At 45.6% G+C, this 17,552-nt stretch overlaps 1 protein-coding gene across 2 annotated transcripts in view; it reads left to right on the top strand.

Moving 5' to 3' along the window:
* Positions 1-7,513: 7,513 nt before the first annotated feature.
* The window catches only part of ST8SIA1 (ST8 alpha-N-acetyl-neuraminide alpha-2,8-sialyltransferase 1), a 171,605-nt gene continuing 161,566 nt past the window's right edge, over positions 7,514-17,552 (top strand). For both annotated transcript variants that reach the window (XM_061125125.1, XM_061125124.1), the window contains exon 1: positions 7,514-7,996. In XM_061125125.1, the coding sequence (XP_060981108.1) occupies positions 7,820-7,996 (177 nt within the window). In that variant the 5' untranslated portion in view covers positions 7,514-7,819. The remainder of the gene's footprint in view (positions 7,997-17,552) is intronic.

Genomic DNA, 17,552 nt, shown 5'->3' with positions numbered 1-17,552 from the left:
CCTCTAGTCAGTGGGGCTAGTTCCTAACACTTCTTACTGTGAGATCAGGAGTGTCTCAAAGCTTGTGCTGCCTTTCTGGTGGGTGAGATCAGATCCTAGCATGAGTGGCTGAGGTGTCCAAAGTGTCCCAGAGCTGGTGTTGGCCTAGTGGTGGGTGGGTTGTGTCCTTACATGGCAGACTGCAGGGCTCCCACAGTCCTGAGGCTGGTATCTGCCTGTTGGTCGTGGGTCTGTGTCCCTTCCTGCCTATCTTCTTGGCCATAGGAGATCCAGTGCTGGTGCCAACATTGCAATAGGTGGGGCCAGGTTCTGGCATGAAAAAGCTAAAGGGAATATTCCAAAATGGTGATTTCCAGCAACATTTTTCTCATGGTAGAACAAGCTTCCACAAATTATTGTCACCAGTGTCTTTGTCCCCAGGGTGAGCTCCAGTTTCTTCTTGCCTCTCTGGGAGGCTCTCCAAAAGCAGAGGTGAGTCTATCCCAGTCTCCTTTCACATTATTGTTTCTGACCTGTGTCCTCAACCATTTGAGACTTTGTGTGCATTCTTTAAAAGTGAAGTCTCTATTTGCCACACCCCTCTGGATCTCCCTTCCCAAGAGTAAGACCCATTGACTTTCAAAACCAGATGTGCTGGGGCCTCATCTTCCCAGTGCAGGACCCCCAGGCTAGGGAGGTCTTCCCCTTGTTCCTTGGGAAGAACCTCTGAAATTGTAATTATCCTTTCATTTGTGGGTTACCCATTTAGAAGTATGGGTCTTGGCTATATCATGTCTCCACCCTTTCTGCCCACCCTTTTGTGGTTTCCTCATTATATCTTTAGTTGTAGAATATCTTTTCTGCTAGTCTCCTGGTCTTTCTCATCAAAAGTGTATTGTATATAATGGTAATTATATGTATGTATATAATTACCAGGGGGTGCAAAGAGTCGGACATGACTGAGTGACTGAACTGAACTAAATAATATATTGTATATAGTTTTAATTTTGGCATGCCTGTGGAATGTGAATTTGATCTTCCTACTCCTCAATCTTCATCATCCTCCAGGAAATGCCTATTTAACACCTTTTGAATTAACTATTTTCTATCCCACATTTTACTTTGGGAATTTACTTAGACCTGTCTTCTAGCTTGCTGATTCTCTCCTCAGCTATGTGCAGTACTGATAAGCTCATCAAATATATTTTTTATTTCCATTATAGTGTTTTTGTTTTCCAGCATTTCCATTTGATCCTTGCTTAGAGGTTCTATTGCTCATCTTACATTAGCCACTGGTCTTGTGTGCTATTTACCTTTTTCATTAAAGCTTTTAACATCTTAATCACAATGATTTTAAATTCTCTGTCTGATAATTCCTACACTTGGGTCATATGTTCTTTGCTGGGTCTGGTTCTGATGCTTGCTTTGTTTTTCACGCTGTTTTTTCTTTTCTTGTCTTGTAATATATAATGTATAATTGTCTTGCCTTATTATTTTTTGTTGAAAGGCAGGCATGATGTATTGAGTAATAAGAACAGACATAATTAGGCCTTTAGTGTAAAGTTTTGTGATAATTTGGCTGAATTTTTGTCCATGTTTAATGTTTGTAGTAGTTCCAAAGTGCCATAGGCTTCAAACTGCTCTGACATCACTTGTTTTAACTCATCTATTGACTCGGGGCTTCCCTTAAGTGTTTTCCTCAGAGAGAATTTGCATCTTGTAACTTTTCAGCTATATCCTCTGCTTAGAAACTTATTAGTCTGGTGGTAAGGGGTTGAAGGGGCTTCCCTGGTAGCTCAGCTGGTAAAGAATCCGCCTACAATGCAAGAGCCTGGTGTCCAATTCCTGGGTCGGGAAGATCTCCTGGAGAAGGGATAGGCTACCTACTCCAGTATACTTGGGCTTCCCTGGTGGCACAGATGGTAAAGAATCTGCCTGGAGTGCAGGAGACCTGGGTTTGATCCCTGGGTTGAGAAGATCCCCTGGAGGAGGGCATCACAACCCACTCCAGTATTCTTGCCAGGGGGATCCCCATGGACAGAGGAGCCTGGTGGGTTACAGCCCATGGGGTCACAAAGAGTTGGACATGCCTTAGCAAATAAACACAGCACAGCACAAGGTATGGAAGGGGGCAAAGTTTCCATGATATTATGATCAAAGACCTGTGTCCCTGGGCTGTGAACTTCACAAATGTTACATGCTTTTGTTTTCTCAGCTTAACTGAGGCAGGAAGATGCCTGTGGGTTAAAATGGGAGAAGTGCTCTTCCTCTAGATGGGATAGAGATATGATAGGACTTTGCTATCAAGAACCTTCTGAGCATATTTTACAATGGTCACTCTTCTCTACCCCTACCAGAGCCTTAAAAGGATCTTTCTCAGTTTTTTTACCCTGAGAACCTGGTGGGATTCCTGGAGTTTAAATTTACAAAATAGGGACCCACCTCATTATTACTCCTAGGAGTTTCTGACTTTTGCTAGTCCACATTCAACTTTCAGAAATTCCATCTTTACCAATTCCAAGTTATGATGCTTTGTTCCTACCGGTTTTTGGCTCCACATCTACTTCAAATAAACAGATCTCAGCTCTGGTTTTGGATCTGCCTGTGTCTCCAGTTTGGTGGTTTTCCTTGTGACCTCAGTTCTCTGATGGTGCAGGAGAAGTTGATTTACAGTTTGTTCATCTTTCTGGGAAGGATGGGAGTTACAGCTTCCAAGTTACTTCTGAGCTAAAACCAGAAGTTATTAATTGTTCTTCTCTGATCTGAGGCTATTTCTCTAGGAATTCCCTTTGCTCCCTGCTTGTATGAGAACCTTGGATTTTTGAATCGCTAATTCATTTTTTTCTTGGTAGACTTATTTTATTGGACTCTTTCCAGTATCTTCCCAGGAAAGAGTGCCCAGGAGTAAAATTTTTAAGACTTTTGAAAATTTGAAATCTGCATCTGAAAATTGCAGATTCTACCTTCAGATTTGAGTCATATGTTGACTCTACTTGAGGCTATAAAAAAATTCCTTAAGAATTTTGATGGCCTAACCCCATTTCCTTCTGGTTTCCAATGCTGTTTTTGATAAATCTAATGCCATCATTATATCCAGTCTTTTGTGTTAAAAAAAAATCTTTCACAATTTTTCCTTTTTTTCTTTCTAAAATTTCACTGTCATATATCCTTTGTTGTGGGTCTTTTTTATTCTTTATGTTGAGTCCTTGATGGACTCTAATTTTAGGACTTTTTAAGTATGTCTTTGAAAATTTTCCCCTAGTTTTTTTCTCTTCCATTCCTATTATTTTGGATGTTTATTTTTCTGCTTGAGTCTTTTCTTTTTTGCTCTCTTTTATCATTTTGATCTACTTTCCGGGAGATTATCCCGATTTTGTGTTCCAACTCTTCTATGAATTTTGTGTGTATGTGTGTGTGTGCTTACTATGTTTTTAATCTGGTCATCTGAATATGCCTTTTCCCCCCCTTGCTTCATGGATTGTCTCTTAACCCTGTTAAGATTTTATTATAGTTTTTATTGGAGATTTCCCCACTCTGGGTTGATTTTTTTTTTTTTTGTATTTTTTTTAGATCCTTGACTCCCCACTCTTATTTAAGATTGAAGCCTAACAAAGAAGCCAGTGGGTCTGTGTGAGTTGACCTTATCTACTGATGGGATTCACCACAGGGTGTGAGGTAGGGATATGGCTATTTGGATGGAGACCTCCTGCATATATCACAATCTGTAGGTCTTCTTCTTCGTGCTGGCCAGTCTCTATAGAAAGCTGATCTCTTATGTTAAGCCAGGCTAGAGGACACGACTGTTCCTAGAGACATTACTTCCTTCTAAAGACTTTCAAACAAACCTCTTATTTTCTTTCATCCATTACCTGCATCTTCAGAGATAACAGGTACTTCTAATTTCTGAGCCTTTGAAGAACTCCATCGTGCCAGTTAGTTTGACTCTTGTTGGCTTCAATCTATACTGCTCCATCTTGTGTGCCCCACCCCCTCCCCACAATATCACCTGAAGGCCCAGAGTTTCCTCAGTTCTGATAAATCAGTTATCACTCTTCAACTGCTTACCCGCTTGTGAACTTCTTGACATCATTTTTGTGCTTATGCATCCTTTCCTTTCCTCTTGGTTTTTTTTTTTTTTGAGTTTATGCCTCTTTTATTCCTTTACCATCTTTTAGTGGGGTCACAAGAGGGAGTGAAAATAAGCAAATGCATTTATTCAGAGTCTTTCTCAAATTACAACCCTATTTACTTAGGTATTGTAACTGGTTGTGAAAAGGGCATGTTTTTGGCTTTTGTCTCTTCATTCCAAGTCATTCTGACAACAAGAACTTGAGAGGAGACTGAAAAAAGGATGACATTTTTGAATTTTTAATCATCTAATGAGATACTTCTATGTGACTATTAATATTTCTCTACACACCATTAGCGTTCAAGCTGACTTGTAAATTGCACCTGACCCATTCACTCTGATCATCTTTCTGCATTTTGGTCTCTCTTGACTGTTCAATGAGAGGAGCTCTTTTTCTCTCCCTTCTCCATGGCTTCAGTTCTGTGATGGATGTTTCTTAGACCAGCTTTCACAACTCCAATGTCACAAAAGTACTGCCCATCAAGTTTACTTCTGATATCACGTAGTTTTGCCCGTGGTGTTTACATAGTGTTTACTGGTCCCGTAAAAGACATTTATAGAGCAAACCCTGCTTGTGTGTACTCAGATGCAGAACTATAAAACGACACCTAAACTGCCTACTAAAAGTTATATAAGTCAGAGAGCTAAATATCAGGTAAAATATTTTATTTAAAACATTAAACATGGGGGTTTATACCTTTCCTTAAACAGTGCTGCCTTAGCAACAGCTAGAATAAATTTGAGATGCTCAGATTTATCAATAAAGTATTCAAGCAACAATTGTTGAGTATGTATGTGTTCAAGCCTGAGATGGCACCTGGAGGAATATGAAAAAAAAAGTAAAATATTGTTCCTGCTCTTCCCCAGACATTGATCCTCCTTTGGATGAAAAGCATAGGCTTGTCATTTGATACATGAGACCCAATACTCTTACTGCCCTGTTGCTGAGACAAAGCTACATATGAAAAATACTAGCAACACAACATGACACATCTAAATGTTTAATCATCTGTCAGATACAGGCAATGCTACATACATTCAGATCAGGAGGTCAAAGGGAATAGAAGCAGAAATCAGAAACGTTGAATGAGTTCCTACTCACGAAGTCTGTGTTTTAGGTGATCTGGGAACACATAGAGGGAGAAATCCCTAGCGCCTTGGATTGGCCTTCAATGATGCACAGTATTCGTATGGAGGGAGAAAAAAAGATAGCCCATACGAGAAGTACATGGACCACAAAACACAGTGACAAAAGAGATGCTTGTGTGACTTGGAAGGGGGACGGGCAATGGTCTGCCTAGATTCAAGTGTTCATGCTCCAGAGAAGCAGGTAATGAAGCTGGATTGTAGAGAAATAGAATCTTAGTTTTCAGAAGAAGGAAAAACAGCACACTGCATCACAGAAGCCCCTCAGTTTAAGGCACAACTTTGCTGCATTTTTAAATGATGTTAAATAGGGAAACATTCACACAGTCCCTTCATAACCAAACCATATTTGTGGTTGCTGTCCTATTGATTTGTAGCCCTTAAATTGGAATAGGAGTATCCCTTGGACTAGGGGGGAAAATAGAGAAATTGGGATAGTCTGAGTTCGATTTAAATCACTGGAACAAAGGAGGCATATGATTTATCCAGTCTGGCAACTATGGGACACATTTCCCTGGCCCCTTGGACCGCCCCCGTTCCCCGAATCCCCTTCCCAGAGCAGAAGAAGGTTGGTGGGGTACTTTGCCGGACTTCAGGTAATCTTCATTTCAAAGACTCTGGATTAGGCTCCACTATGGAAGATGTAACTTTGGTATTTCGCGCTTTTCGTCTCTCTTGATCTGCCTAAAGTAAGTAGGAGGGATTTCTGGGGCATGCTTGCAGGCGGAGGGCAGTGGGCCTTGGAGGAAGGATGAAACTTTGGTGGTGATTTTTGATAAATAACTTTCCATCAACTTCTCAAATCCCATCTCTCAGTAGATAAAGATGCATCAGGCCACCTAACAGTCACTGTAGATTTGCGGGACGCGGTGGCCAAAGTGGGCTTGAGCAGCTGAAGCTATGGCCTTAAATTGTGATCTGCTGACGACGAAGGCGACCCCGTTAGCAGGCTGAGGGATTTCTTTGTCCCTGCACACGATGCCTAAGCAAACAGAACAGGCAACCGCTAGGAGGTAGCCGCGCTATTCGCCCGGCCGCCAGTGGTAGCAGACACTATGGGTCTCTGGACTCCGCCGGCGCAGGCGGGTGGCGCTTGTCTAAGGTCGGGGTTGCGATAAGCTGGTCGGTGGAGCTAGAAAGACGTCGAGGAACAGACGGCCCTGTCGTGTAATAGGGCGAGAAGGCGACCGCGCCTCTAATGCATTGTCACGTCCCGAGGTCGGCTCGCTCGGCCACCAGCCGCCCTCACATCTGGAAGCGGCAGCACCTTTCCCCGAAGGACAGAGGCGAGGCGGAGGACCCGGAGGTGCAAGCACCTCCTCGTGCACGCGCGCGCGCGCGGCCCCGCGAGCGTGTGTGCCCGCCTGCGCGCGCGCACAGAGACCGCGGGAGCCGCGACTTCGGGACCGGGGGATGGGGGTAGGGGCCCAGCAAGGACTCAGTCTCCGCCGGCCTGCTCGCGCCTCACTGCGGGTTAATAACCAACCAGTTAGAGAGAGCCGAGGGTGACGGCGGCGGGGTGATAGCCCCGGCGAGCCGGCTGCGTGTCGGAGGGTCAGGCTATCCGCCAGCCTCGGCCACGCTCAGGGATTTCAATATATGGAGGGGGGGTTATTATTTATTGTTTTTATTTTATTGTTTGCCTCTACCTCCGGAGGGACCAGAGCGGGAGAGGGGGGTTCGCTCTCCAGCCGAGCGTCGCGGATCTGAACGGGTCAAAGGAGGCAATTTCGCGGGTGGGGGAAGGAGGGGAGACCTTGATTTCCACCAATCCCCGGGCGTGTGTCTGCGAAGTCCCGGGCGCCGCGGAAGGCTGCGGCGCGCCGCTGAATTCACTGATGAGAGCGAGTTCTTTTCTTCTCCGGGAGGGGTGGGGAGCGGGGGTCCTGGCAAGCCAGGAGGAGAAGCCCGGGGCGGGCTAGCGGTCCCGGCCGCCGTGGAAATTTCCAAGGACTTGGCGCGTCTAGGGGGAGGCGTGGGGCGGGCGGGCGGGGGGAGCGCCTGGCAGCGCAGCAGCGCGGGAGGCGGGGAGAGGCGGCGAAGGGCGCAAGAGCATCGCTCGGAAGGGGACGCCGCGGGACAGATGTCTGGGAGGGAGCTGAGCCTCTCCCCGGACCCACGCCGAGGGCGACGGTGATGCTGCAGAACCGGCGGGAGCAACACCCCGCCGCCGCCCCCCCCCCCCCGCCCCCCCGCGCTCTCGGAGACCCCGGCGCCCGCCTTCTGCAGGGAGAAACGACCATGGCCGTAGCTCGTGACTTGCTCCCCGGCCACTTACCCTAGCCAGACATCCTTGGAAAAGTTGCATTGGAAAAAAAAATCTTTGCGCTGACCTTTGGGGTCCTGGGTGCCCAAGGAGCGGGCGTCCCAGTGCGTGCAAGAAAGCGGAAGGTGTGTGTGCATGGGGGGCCGGCGGTGGGGGGACCCTCCGCTGCCGCTGCGCCTAGCCTGGTGCTGAGGCTCCGACCCTCGCCCCCAACCCCCACCCCGGGACCCCGGGGCTGCGATGAGCCCCTGCGGGCGGGCCCGGCGACACACATCCAGAGGGGCCATGGCCGTCCTGGCATGGAAGTTCCCGCGGACCCGGCTGCCCGTGGGAGCCAGTGCCCTCTGCATTGTGGTCCTCTGTTGGCTGTACGTCTTCCCTGTCTATCGGCTGCCGGACGAGAAGGAGATCGTGCAGGGAGTCCTGCAACAAGGCACTGCGTGGAGGAGGAACCGGACGGCGGCCGGAATCTTCAGGTACTCCTGCCCTCGCGGCTCCACCCCACTCGTGTCCTTTCCTCCCCCGGGGCGCCGAGGACAGGGTCACCGGCGAGGACTGCCTCGCAGCGCCCCTTTCATCCCGATCTTCTTATCCTCCTCCCATTCTTTGTCGTTCCCCAGCCTGGAGACGGTAGTCAGGGGGCCCTTCCCCAGCCCTTAACCCCGAGAGATGTGCGGACACCTGCCCTGGCCATGGAAAGTCTTTTCGCCTTTCTTCCCAAGCCTGAGTGGTAGTCAGCGATTTGCCGATGACCTAGGAGAAGAAGAAGCTAGGCTAACTTTATCCCTTGAACTTAATGAGGATGCATCTCGGGCTCTGTAGAAGTTCAGAGCAGTGGAGAACTAGAAGCAGGTACCAGGCATCTTCCTGGGGTTTGGTGAATGGTTGGTTAGAGAAGTCACTAACGAGGGAGTCGTGGACGGTGAAAACATGGACACCCAGCCTGGCTCCGGTGCTTTGTGCACTGAGCCCATAATAAACACAGGACACTCGTTGATAACCCTATCTGCTAAAGAGTCAGGGACTGGGTGATTTTTATTGGGGCTTTATCAACTTTCTAATAATGGATATTATATCCTCATTGTACCCCCACCCTCAAGCTAAATCTTCAGAAGGAGGAGTTAATTTCCCCCAAGGTCATATACCTTTGCGGGGTCAGAGGTGGAATTTTTGTCACATAAAGCAATTTTGCTTGGCTTACACGGTTTCTGTCTTCTGGTGACTGGGAGATGTGCTTTAGGCAGGGAGTTGAATTCAGAAAACACACAAAACTAAAGTCAGCTTGGAAATCAGAACTCTGAGGATCACTCAGAGGTCGAAGTTTCCCTTCCTTTCTGGGACGTTCAGGTTAAGGGGCTAAAAATGAGTTCTTGGCAGGAGGGACTGTGTGGGAAGACTGGAGGTGAGGCAGAGAGCTGCTTCCCTTTTTTTCTTCTCGGTCCTCCTGGTCATGTTGAAGGGACACCCTGGTGCTTCTCCCACGGTCAGGGGCCCCTTTCACCTTCAGTCCCTTCAGCTGAAGATGCTGCGCTTTGGCTCTTCCTGTGATGGTTGCGATCTAGGGATATGGAGGGGGTAGAAGTGCTTTCCTATGCGGAGCAAAGGCATATAGGGCCAGGTGAGAACCAACTGAAACAGTTTCACAGCTGTTACAAATGCTCAGAAACATCTGTAAATTAAAAAAGAAAACAAACACACTTTGAAAACATATGGTTTCCCTCCGTTTCTCAGACCTGCTCCTGGAAAGAAGGTCAAAGAGGTAACAGCCAATCCTTGCAGGGAAAGGCAGCAGAATTCTCTAAACTGGGAATTTCCTTTGCTCTCTTTAGAATTCTGCTATCATTAAGTTTAAAAATAACCCCACTCCCCTTAAAAATATATAAGAGCTCATTTTCTCTCACCTTCACGGTATTGATTGTTCTACTCAAAGGGCATAGCGTGCAGCAGTTCTTTGCTCTAAAGACCAAAAGCACTTTCATTTCAAGTAATATAAGGAAATTAGTTCAGAACTTCCCATTTGTTTGCAATGAATGAGCCCATTTTTTGTATAGGAGGAGCAGGAATGAAGCTCTGTTAGAGACTGGATTTCTTTTGCAGGACATCATCAAGAGGAAAATGCTTCATTTTCTGAGAAGCCCAGGCGGGTTGTTCCTGAGACACACTTGCCTCTTGCTGTCTGTAGCCTGGGGTGATCTTCAGTGTGCTTGGCTGGCATGTGGGCTAGTCTCTCTGTGCAGAGAATTACTTATGAAAATCCACATGAATTTGAGCAGACTCAGGGAGATAGTGAAAGACAGGGAAGTCTGATGTGCTACAGTCCATGCGGTCGCAGAGTCGGACACGACTTAGCGACTGAACAACAACAAGTGAAAACTGTGTGAACACTTATCCCTCGAAGTTTGTGTTTATAAAAGTGTGTAAGAGGTATTGTTGAATGCAGCCTGCTTAACTCAGGCAGTAAAGAATCTACCTGCAATGCAGGAGACCCGGGTTTGATCCCTGGGTCGGGAAGATTCCCTGGAGAAGGGAGTGGCAACTCATTCCAGTATTCTTGCCTGGAGAATCCCATGGACAGAAGAACCTGGTGGGCTGAAAAAGAGTGGGCTTCAGAGTCGAATCCTGAGTTTATAGACTGCCATGACTAGGTAAACAGCAGAGTATCTTCAGCAAATTACACTATCTTTTTGAGTTTTAGTTTTAATATGAGTAAATGGAGATAATAACATCTACCTTGCAGAGCTGGTTTAAAGTTTAAATAGGAAAAAAAAAAACAAAAACCATTGACTACCCAGTGTCAATAGTGTCATTCTAGTTGTTATAAATTGTAAATTGTAAGTTGCAAATGTTACAACTTAAATAAGGACACTTGGCCAGGCCAGAAGAATTTGGCATGTTTCACCTGGCAGATTTGCTAAGAATCATTATTGGTCCTTATACCCCCCACTGCCCTCCCCTGCTTTACACTGAAGCTAATAAACAGGGAGGAGGATTTTGAAAGATAGTCAAAGTATCATTGTTTGTTAAGTCTTTTTGTTTTTTACTCTGGATGTTTAATTGATTTTTTTAACATCTGGATTGTTAGTACGTAGATAGTAATGGTGTTGTTCAGTCGCTCAGGCATGTCTGACTCTGTGACCCCATGCACTGCAGCACGCCAGGCCTCCCTGTCCATCACCATCTCCCGGAATTTGCTCAAATTCATGTCTGTTGAGTCGGTGATGCCATCCAACCATCTCATCCTTTGTTGTACCCTTCTCCTCCTGCCCTCAATCTTTCCCAGCATCAGGGTCTTTTCCAATGAGTCAGTTCTTTGCATCAGGTGGCCAAAGTATTGGAGTTTCAGCTTCAGCATCAGTCCTTCCAATGAATATTCAGGATTGATTTCCTTTAGGATTTGACTGGTTTGATCTCCTTGCTGTCCAAGGACTCTTAAGAGTCTTCTCCAGCACAACAGTTCAAAAGCATCAATTCTTTGGTGCTCATCCTTCTTTATGGTCCAGCTTTCACATCCATACATGACTACTGGAAAAACCATAGCTTTGACTAGACAGACCTTTGTTGGCAGAGTGATGTCTGTACTTCTTAATACACTGTCTAGGTTTGTCATGTGGTCTAGTCACTAAGTCATGTCCGACTCTTGTGACCCCGTGGACTGTAGCCTGCCAGGCTCCTCTGTCCATGGGATTCTCCAGGCAAGGATACTGGAATGGATTGCCATTTCCTTCTCCAAGATATCTTCCTGACCCTGAAATCAAACCAGGGTCTCCTGCATTTCAGGCAAATTCTTTACTGACTGAACTATGAGGGAAGCCTTGTGAGCTACGAGGTTTGCCTATGTTTGTTAAATATGAAACGGGTCAGCCAGAAGCCTTTGTTGTGTCAAGGAGACACAACTTTGGCAAACAGGTATCTGTGTTTTCCAGTCTGACATATCTTCTGCACAAATACAAACACACGTGCATAAATGTACCATGTACACTTATGTATGGGGATACATACAAGTTTATTCATAAACCATGGAATGATATATGTATATGTATTGACATAAATACATATATTCATATATGTATGCATGCATGCTAAGTCTTCGTGATGCTATGAACTGTGGCCCACCAGGCTCCTCTGGGTTTCTCCAGGTGAGAATACTGGAGTGGGTTGCCAATGCCCTTCTCCAGGGGATCTTCCTGACCCATGGATGGAACCCACAGCTCCTGTGGCTCCTGCATAGTAGGTGATTCTTTACCACTGAGCCACTGGGGAAGCCCATATTCATACATACACGCATGCAAATAATTGCAGCCAGTCAGTTGACCCATATTTAATGAGTGACTGCAGTGCACCAGATTTGAGTTAGGCCCTCGAGGATAGCAGTGGACAAAAGGATGGACAGCTGCTTTCTCTGAGACAGCTTACCTCCTCCTGTGTGGTGGCTGACAAAAACATATGAGGAAAGAATGTGATGGTTTAAAGTCTTCTAACATACTATGAGGACAAAAGAAAGTGTCTGCTTAGGTTTATAAGCATCGGAATTTCAGGTTCCATTTTGCCTTTTGCGCTTCCACTTACTTTTGTGATTTTCTTCTCCAAGCTTAGAACTTGTTACATGCCTGACTCCTTAGAGGGGAACTTTGACAAATCCCCTGGGAGGATGGGGAGCAGCAAGAAAGCAACCAAGCTTTAAGAGTTTTGCTAAACAGAAAGTTTCCCTCTCATCCACATAGTGGTAGAAAAATACATAAATCAGTTCGCCCTACCATAGAAACTTAAACTTTCTAGGCAACTCTTGCTGCATCTGATTAAATAGCCAGGTAGCAGGCTCTGTGTTGAGTGCTCAGTCGTGTCCTACTCTTTGGGACCCCTTGGACTGCAGCCCTCCAGGCTCCTCTGTCCATGGGATTTCCCAGACCAGAATATTAGAGTGGGTTGCCATTCCCTTCTCCAGAGGATCATTCCTGATCCAGGAATTGAATCCCTGTTTCCTGCATCTCTTATATTGGCAGGTGGATTCTTTTTTTTTCTCAGTTGGAGGCTAATTACTTTACAACATTGTAGTGGTTTTGCCATACATTGACATGAATCAGCCGTGGGTGTACATGTTTTCCCCATCCTGAACCCCCCCGCCCACCTCCCTCCCCATCCCATCCCTCTGGGTCATCCCAGTGCACCAGCCCTGAGCACCCTGTCTCACGCATCGAACCTGGACTGGCTGGTGATCTATTTCATATATGATAATATACATGTTTCACTGCTATTCTCTTAGATCATCCCACCCTCACCAGCAGGTGGATTCTTTACCGATGAGTCACTTGGAAGGTCCTTAAGTAGCATGAGGAGAGTGGCATTTGTCTCTTCTGTCAGGTCCTTACCCACTGTGTTTGTTCCTCAGAAATAAGCTTCTGCTCAGGGTTTATGTGCAAGGCTTTATTCTTGGCACCTGACGTGGTAACAGTGACAACAAAGCCAAAGAATTATTAGGCCCTTGTTAATGTGCGTGGCACTGTGTTCAGTACAGTTCAGTCACTCAGTCGTGTCTAATTCTTTGCGACCCCATGAACTGCAGCATGCCAGGCCTCCCTGTCCATCACCAACTCCCGAAGTTTACTCAAACTCATGTCCATTGAGTTGGTGATGCCATCCAACCATCTCATCCTCTCTCATCCCCTTTTCCTCCTGCCTTCAATCTTTCCCAGCATCAGGGTCTTTTCAGATGAGTCAGCTCTTCTTATCAGGTGGCCAAAGTATTGGAGTTTCAGCTTCAACATTAGTCCTTCCAATGAATATTCAGGACTGATCACCTTTAGGGTTGACTGGTTGGATTTCCTTGCAGTTCAAAGGACTCTCAAGAGTCTTCCCCAACACCACAGTTCAAAAGCATCGATTCTTCAGCACTCAGCTTTCTTTATGGTCCAACTCTCACATCCATACATGACCACTGGAAAAACCATAGCCTTGACTAGACGGACCTTCATTGGCAAAGTAATGTCTCTGCTTGTTAGTATGCTGTCTAGGTTAGTCGTAACTTTCCTTTCAAGGAGTAAGTGTCTTTTAATTTCATGGCTACAGTCACCATCTGCAGTGATTTTGGAGCCCAAAAAATAAAGTCTGCCAGTTTCCACTGCTTCTCCATCTATTTGCCATGAAGTGATGGGGTCAGATGCCATGATCTTAGTTTTCTGAATGTTGAGCTTTAAGCCAACTTTTTCATTCTCTTCTTTCACTTTCATCAAGAGGCTTTTTAGTTCCTCTTCACTTTCTGCCATAAGGGTGGTGTCATCTGCATATCTGAGATTATTGATATTTCTCTTGGCAGTCTTGATTCCAGCTTGTGCTTCCTCCAGCCCAGCGTTTCTTATGATGTACTCTGCATGCAAGTTAAATAAGCAGGGTGACAATATACAGCCTTGACATATCCCTTTTCCTATTTGGAACCAGTCTGTTGTTCCATGTCACAGTTCTAACCATTGCTTCCTGACCTTCATACAGGTTTCTCAAGAGGTAGGTCAGGTGGTCTGGTATGCCCATCTCTTTCAGAATTTTCCACACTTTATTGTGATCCACACAGTCAAAGTCTTTGGCATAGTCAATAAAGCAGAAATAGATGTTTTTCTGGAACTCTCTTGCTTTTTTGGTGATTCATCAGATGTTGGCAGTTTGATCTCTGGTTCCTCTGCCTTTTCTAAAACCAGCTTCAACATCTGGAAGTTCACGGTTCACATATTCTTGAAGCCTGGTTTGGAGAATTTTGAGCATTACTTTACTAGCATGTGAGATGAGTGCAACTGTGTGGTAGTTTGAGCATTCTTTGGGATTGCCTTTCTTAGGGATTGGAATGAAAACTGACCTTTTCCAGTCCTGTGGCCACTGCTGAGTTTTCCAAATTTGCTGGCATAATGAGTGCAGCACTTTCACAGCGTCATCTTTCAGGATTTGAAATAGCTCAACTGTTATTCCATCACCTCCACTAGCTTTGTTCATAGTGATGCTTCCTAAGACACTATGTTAAGTGTTTTAAATATACTGTCTGATTTAATTCTCCTAAGAACGTTATATAAATGAGTACATTACTATCCATGTTTTACAAAGATGAATGTGCCCTCATCTCTGCCATCAAGGTACTTGCTGTCATCCTATGCGACAGGCATATATGTATATAATCAACCAATGACTTGGCAATAGACCTGTTAAAGAGAGACAGCACGACAGAGTGAAAAACTTACAAGTTGTGAAGCTGTCAGCACATGCTTGGAATTCGCTGTCTGGTTGTATGACCACTGGTACGTTCAACTCTCAGAGCGTCACCATCCCTGTTTGTAAAATGGGGCTTGTAGTCATTTCTTACAGGTTTGTTGTGAAAATTACCTGGTAACGTACAGATAGCACTTAAAAGTGTTGCTTGCTTCGTACCTCTGTTTAATAAGTGATCCTTACAACAATCAAAATACAAAGCAAAGGGCTGGGGAAATTCACAGAACTTGGTGCTTGATTCCGGGGAAGGAGGGAAGCTGAAGGGAGTGGTATTTGTCCTCAGGCTTGAAGGTTGTTAGGATGGGGGAGTAGTGAGGGAGGGCAAAGGATGTTCCGGGCAGAGAGGACACCAGTAGGGAGAGCGGGCAGGTGGCGAAGGGTCCCGTGCATTCTTCCTGCCTGGAAAGGCTTTAAGTTGCTAGTCTTTAAGTCTTTAAGCAGTTATAGCTTTCTGCACTTTCCTTTCTGTCCTGGTTTTTAATCTATGGTTTCTGGAAGCTTTGGGTGTTTTCACAGCTGCCCTGGTGAGTACAGAAGGGCATGGGGCAGTGGTAGTGAGGGGATGAGAGGTGGGGAGCAGACATCTATGCATTATGGAATGTAGGTTCCCATGTTTGTTAAGTGTGGAATTTGTGGAATTCACTGCAAAGGTCATTTAGGAAGAAGATGGTTTAATAAATTTGGTGCTTAACGAAAATAAGCTGCCATTATGTTGCAGATTCACACGTGAAAAAACTTGACCAGCAATGACCGTGGTGAGTTCAGTTTAGTCAGTAAGTCGTGTCCGACTCTTTTGACCCTATGGACTGTAACCCTGCAGGCTTCTCTGTCCATGGAATTTCTCAGGCAAGAATAGTCAAGTGGGTAGCCATTTCCTTTTCCCAAATAGCAAAAAAAAGTCATTAACATTGCTTGGACTCATGGTATGTATCAGCTCCTGTTCTTAGGGCTTGTATTGGTTGTCTTGTTTTTCCATAGCTATTTGATAAAGTTCCCGTTTTATATTTGTACGTTCTTTGGTTTACAGTTGAAGAAATGGAGGTTCAGAGAGAACCATTAACAAAATGATGGCGTTGGGATTCCACCTAGAGCTATTAGGCTCTAAGCCTATGCTTGTTCCCTGATAATCTTGGGGAAATGAAACATTGCTGACGTGTCTTATGATCTGGCCATGATTACTTTTCTGCCATCATCTTTCGTCAGTATTCCCCTTTATGATTTAGTCAGATTGATAAAGGTTACATACAGTCCCTGAAACAAGCCAGGCTGTGTTGGTTTTGGTTGTACCATCCCTTCTACCTGGAATCTCTTCTTTTAAGACCATAAGGCCCAGCCCTCATGGCCAATCCTTCCTCCTCTCTCCATAGTGACTAACAGTGGTTAAGAACAAAGTTTCCGAAGTTAGCTGTGTTCAAATCCTGATTCCACCCTTTGTTTTGTTCTTGAGCTAATCAGCCTTCATGGTCCATTTCCTCACACGTAAAGGCTGGCTTTTTGTAGAAGTGTTTTGAGCTTTAAAATAGACAGTGTGTTGAAAATGCTGAGAACTGTTTCTGGCATATAGAGTTGGCCCTTTGTGTCCACAGTTTCCGTATCTGTGGCTCCACCTCAACGGGTTGAACCAGCTTCGGGTCGAAATTCAAGACCTGCAGTTGGCTGAATCCTCAGATGCAGAACCGGCAAGTATGGAGGGCAGACTCTACTAGCCATTGTACATAAGGAAGTTAAACATTGGGGAATTTGGGGAGCTGGGTGGGGGTGGGAGGGTAGGGAGTTGGGATGGAGTCCTGAAACCAACCCCGCGAGGGTACCGAGAGCTGAGTGTAATAAGTGCTTAGTTCACATTGACTTCCCTCAAGGCAGCCTTCCTTCCTTCTCCCCCAGGCGGTGTTAGACTCTTCTGCTTTAAAACAAACCAAACAAAACCAACAAGAAAACATTGTGCCTATTATTGCATTTTTTTCCACTGACCCACAATATCTACTACTGTTTCTACCACTGCTACCATAGAAGGTGCTGGAACCACAATCGTGAACTTAACAGAATCCTTACTTTTCCGGAGATTTTTAGGCTGATGAGGGGAGACACAATAAATAAATATATAAGTATCTGGTAATTTCTCAAGCTGTATTAAAAGTACCAGTTTACTTGTCTGCCTTTTCTGCCAGCTCCTTCATGTTTGTGTACGTGGAGCTGAGCGTGGTTACCGGCACACTCGTTTTTCTTGAGTTACTGCGTGAATGAACATTTTATAAAGGAGTGGGCCCAGTTAGCCAGTCAGTTAACCAGCAAGGATTTATTGAGGTTCCACACTCTGCTTGGCGGTGTGGGGTCAAAGGAGTAGACAGCATCCTCTGTAATTTCTAAGAGTTCTTCCTCTAGAACAGTTTCCTAGTCTCAGCACTACTAACACCTGTGTGTGTGTGTGTGTGTGTGTGTGTGCGCTCAGCTGTGTCCGACTCTTTGTGACCCCATGGACTGTAGCCCACCAGGCTCTTCAGCCCTTGATATTCTCTAGGCAAGAATACTGGAGTAGATTGCCATGTCCTACTGCAGGGGATCTTCCCCACCCAGGGATCAAACCTGTGTCTCTTGTCTTTCGTGCAATGGCAGCCGGATTCTTCACCAACTGTGCCACCTGGGAAGCCACTAACATCCTGGGCTGGATAATTCACTGTTTTAGTGGGTTGTCCTGTACATTGTAGAATGTTCAGCAGCACCCATGTCTTCTGTCCTCTGAATGAGACAACCAGATATGTCTGCAGACTTAGTAAAATGTCTCCTGTG

The sequence above is a fragment of the Dama dama genome, chromosome 22 (genome assembly GCF_033118175.1).
Source record: "Dama dama isolate Ldn47 chromosome 22, ASM3311817v1, whole genome shotgun sequence".
NCBI lineage: Eukaryota > Metazoa > Chordata > Mammalia > Artiodactyla > Cervidae > Dama > Dama dama.
Note: the sequence above shows the minus strand (reverse complement) of the source record. Positions and strands in the feature narration are given on the sequence as shown.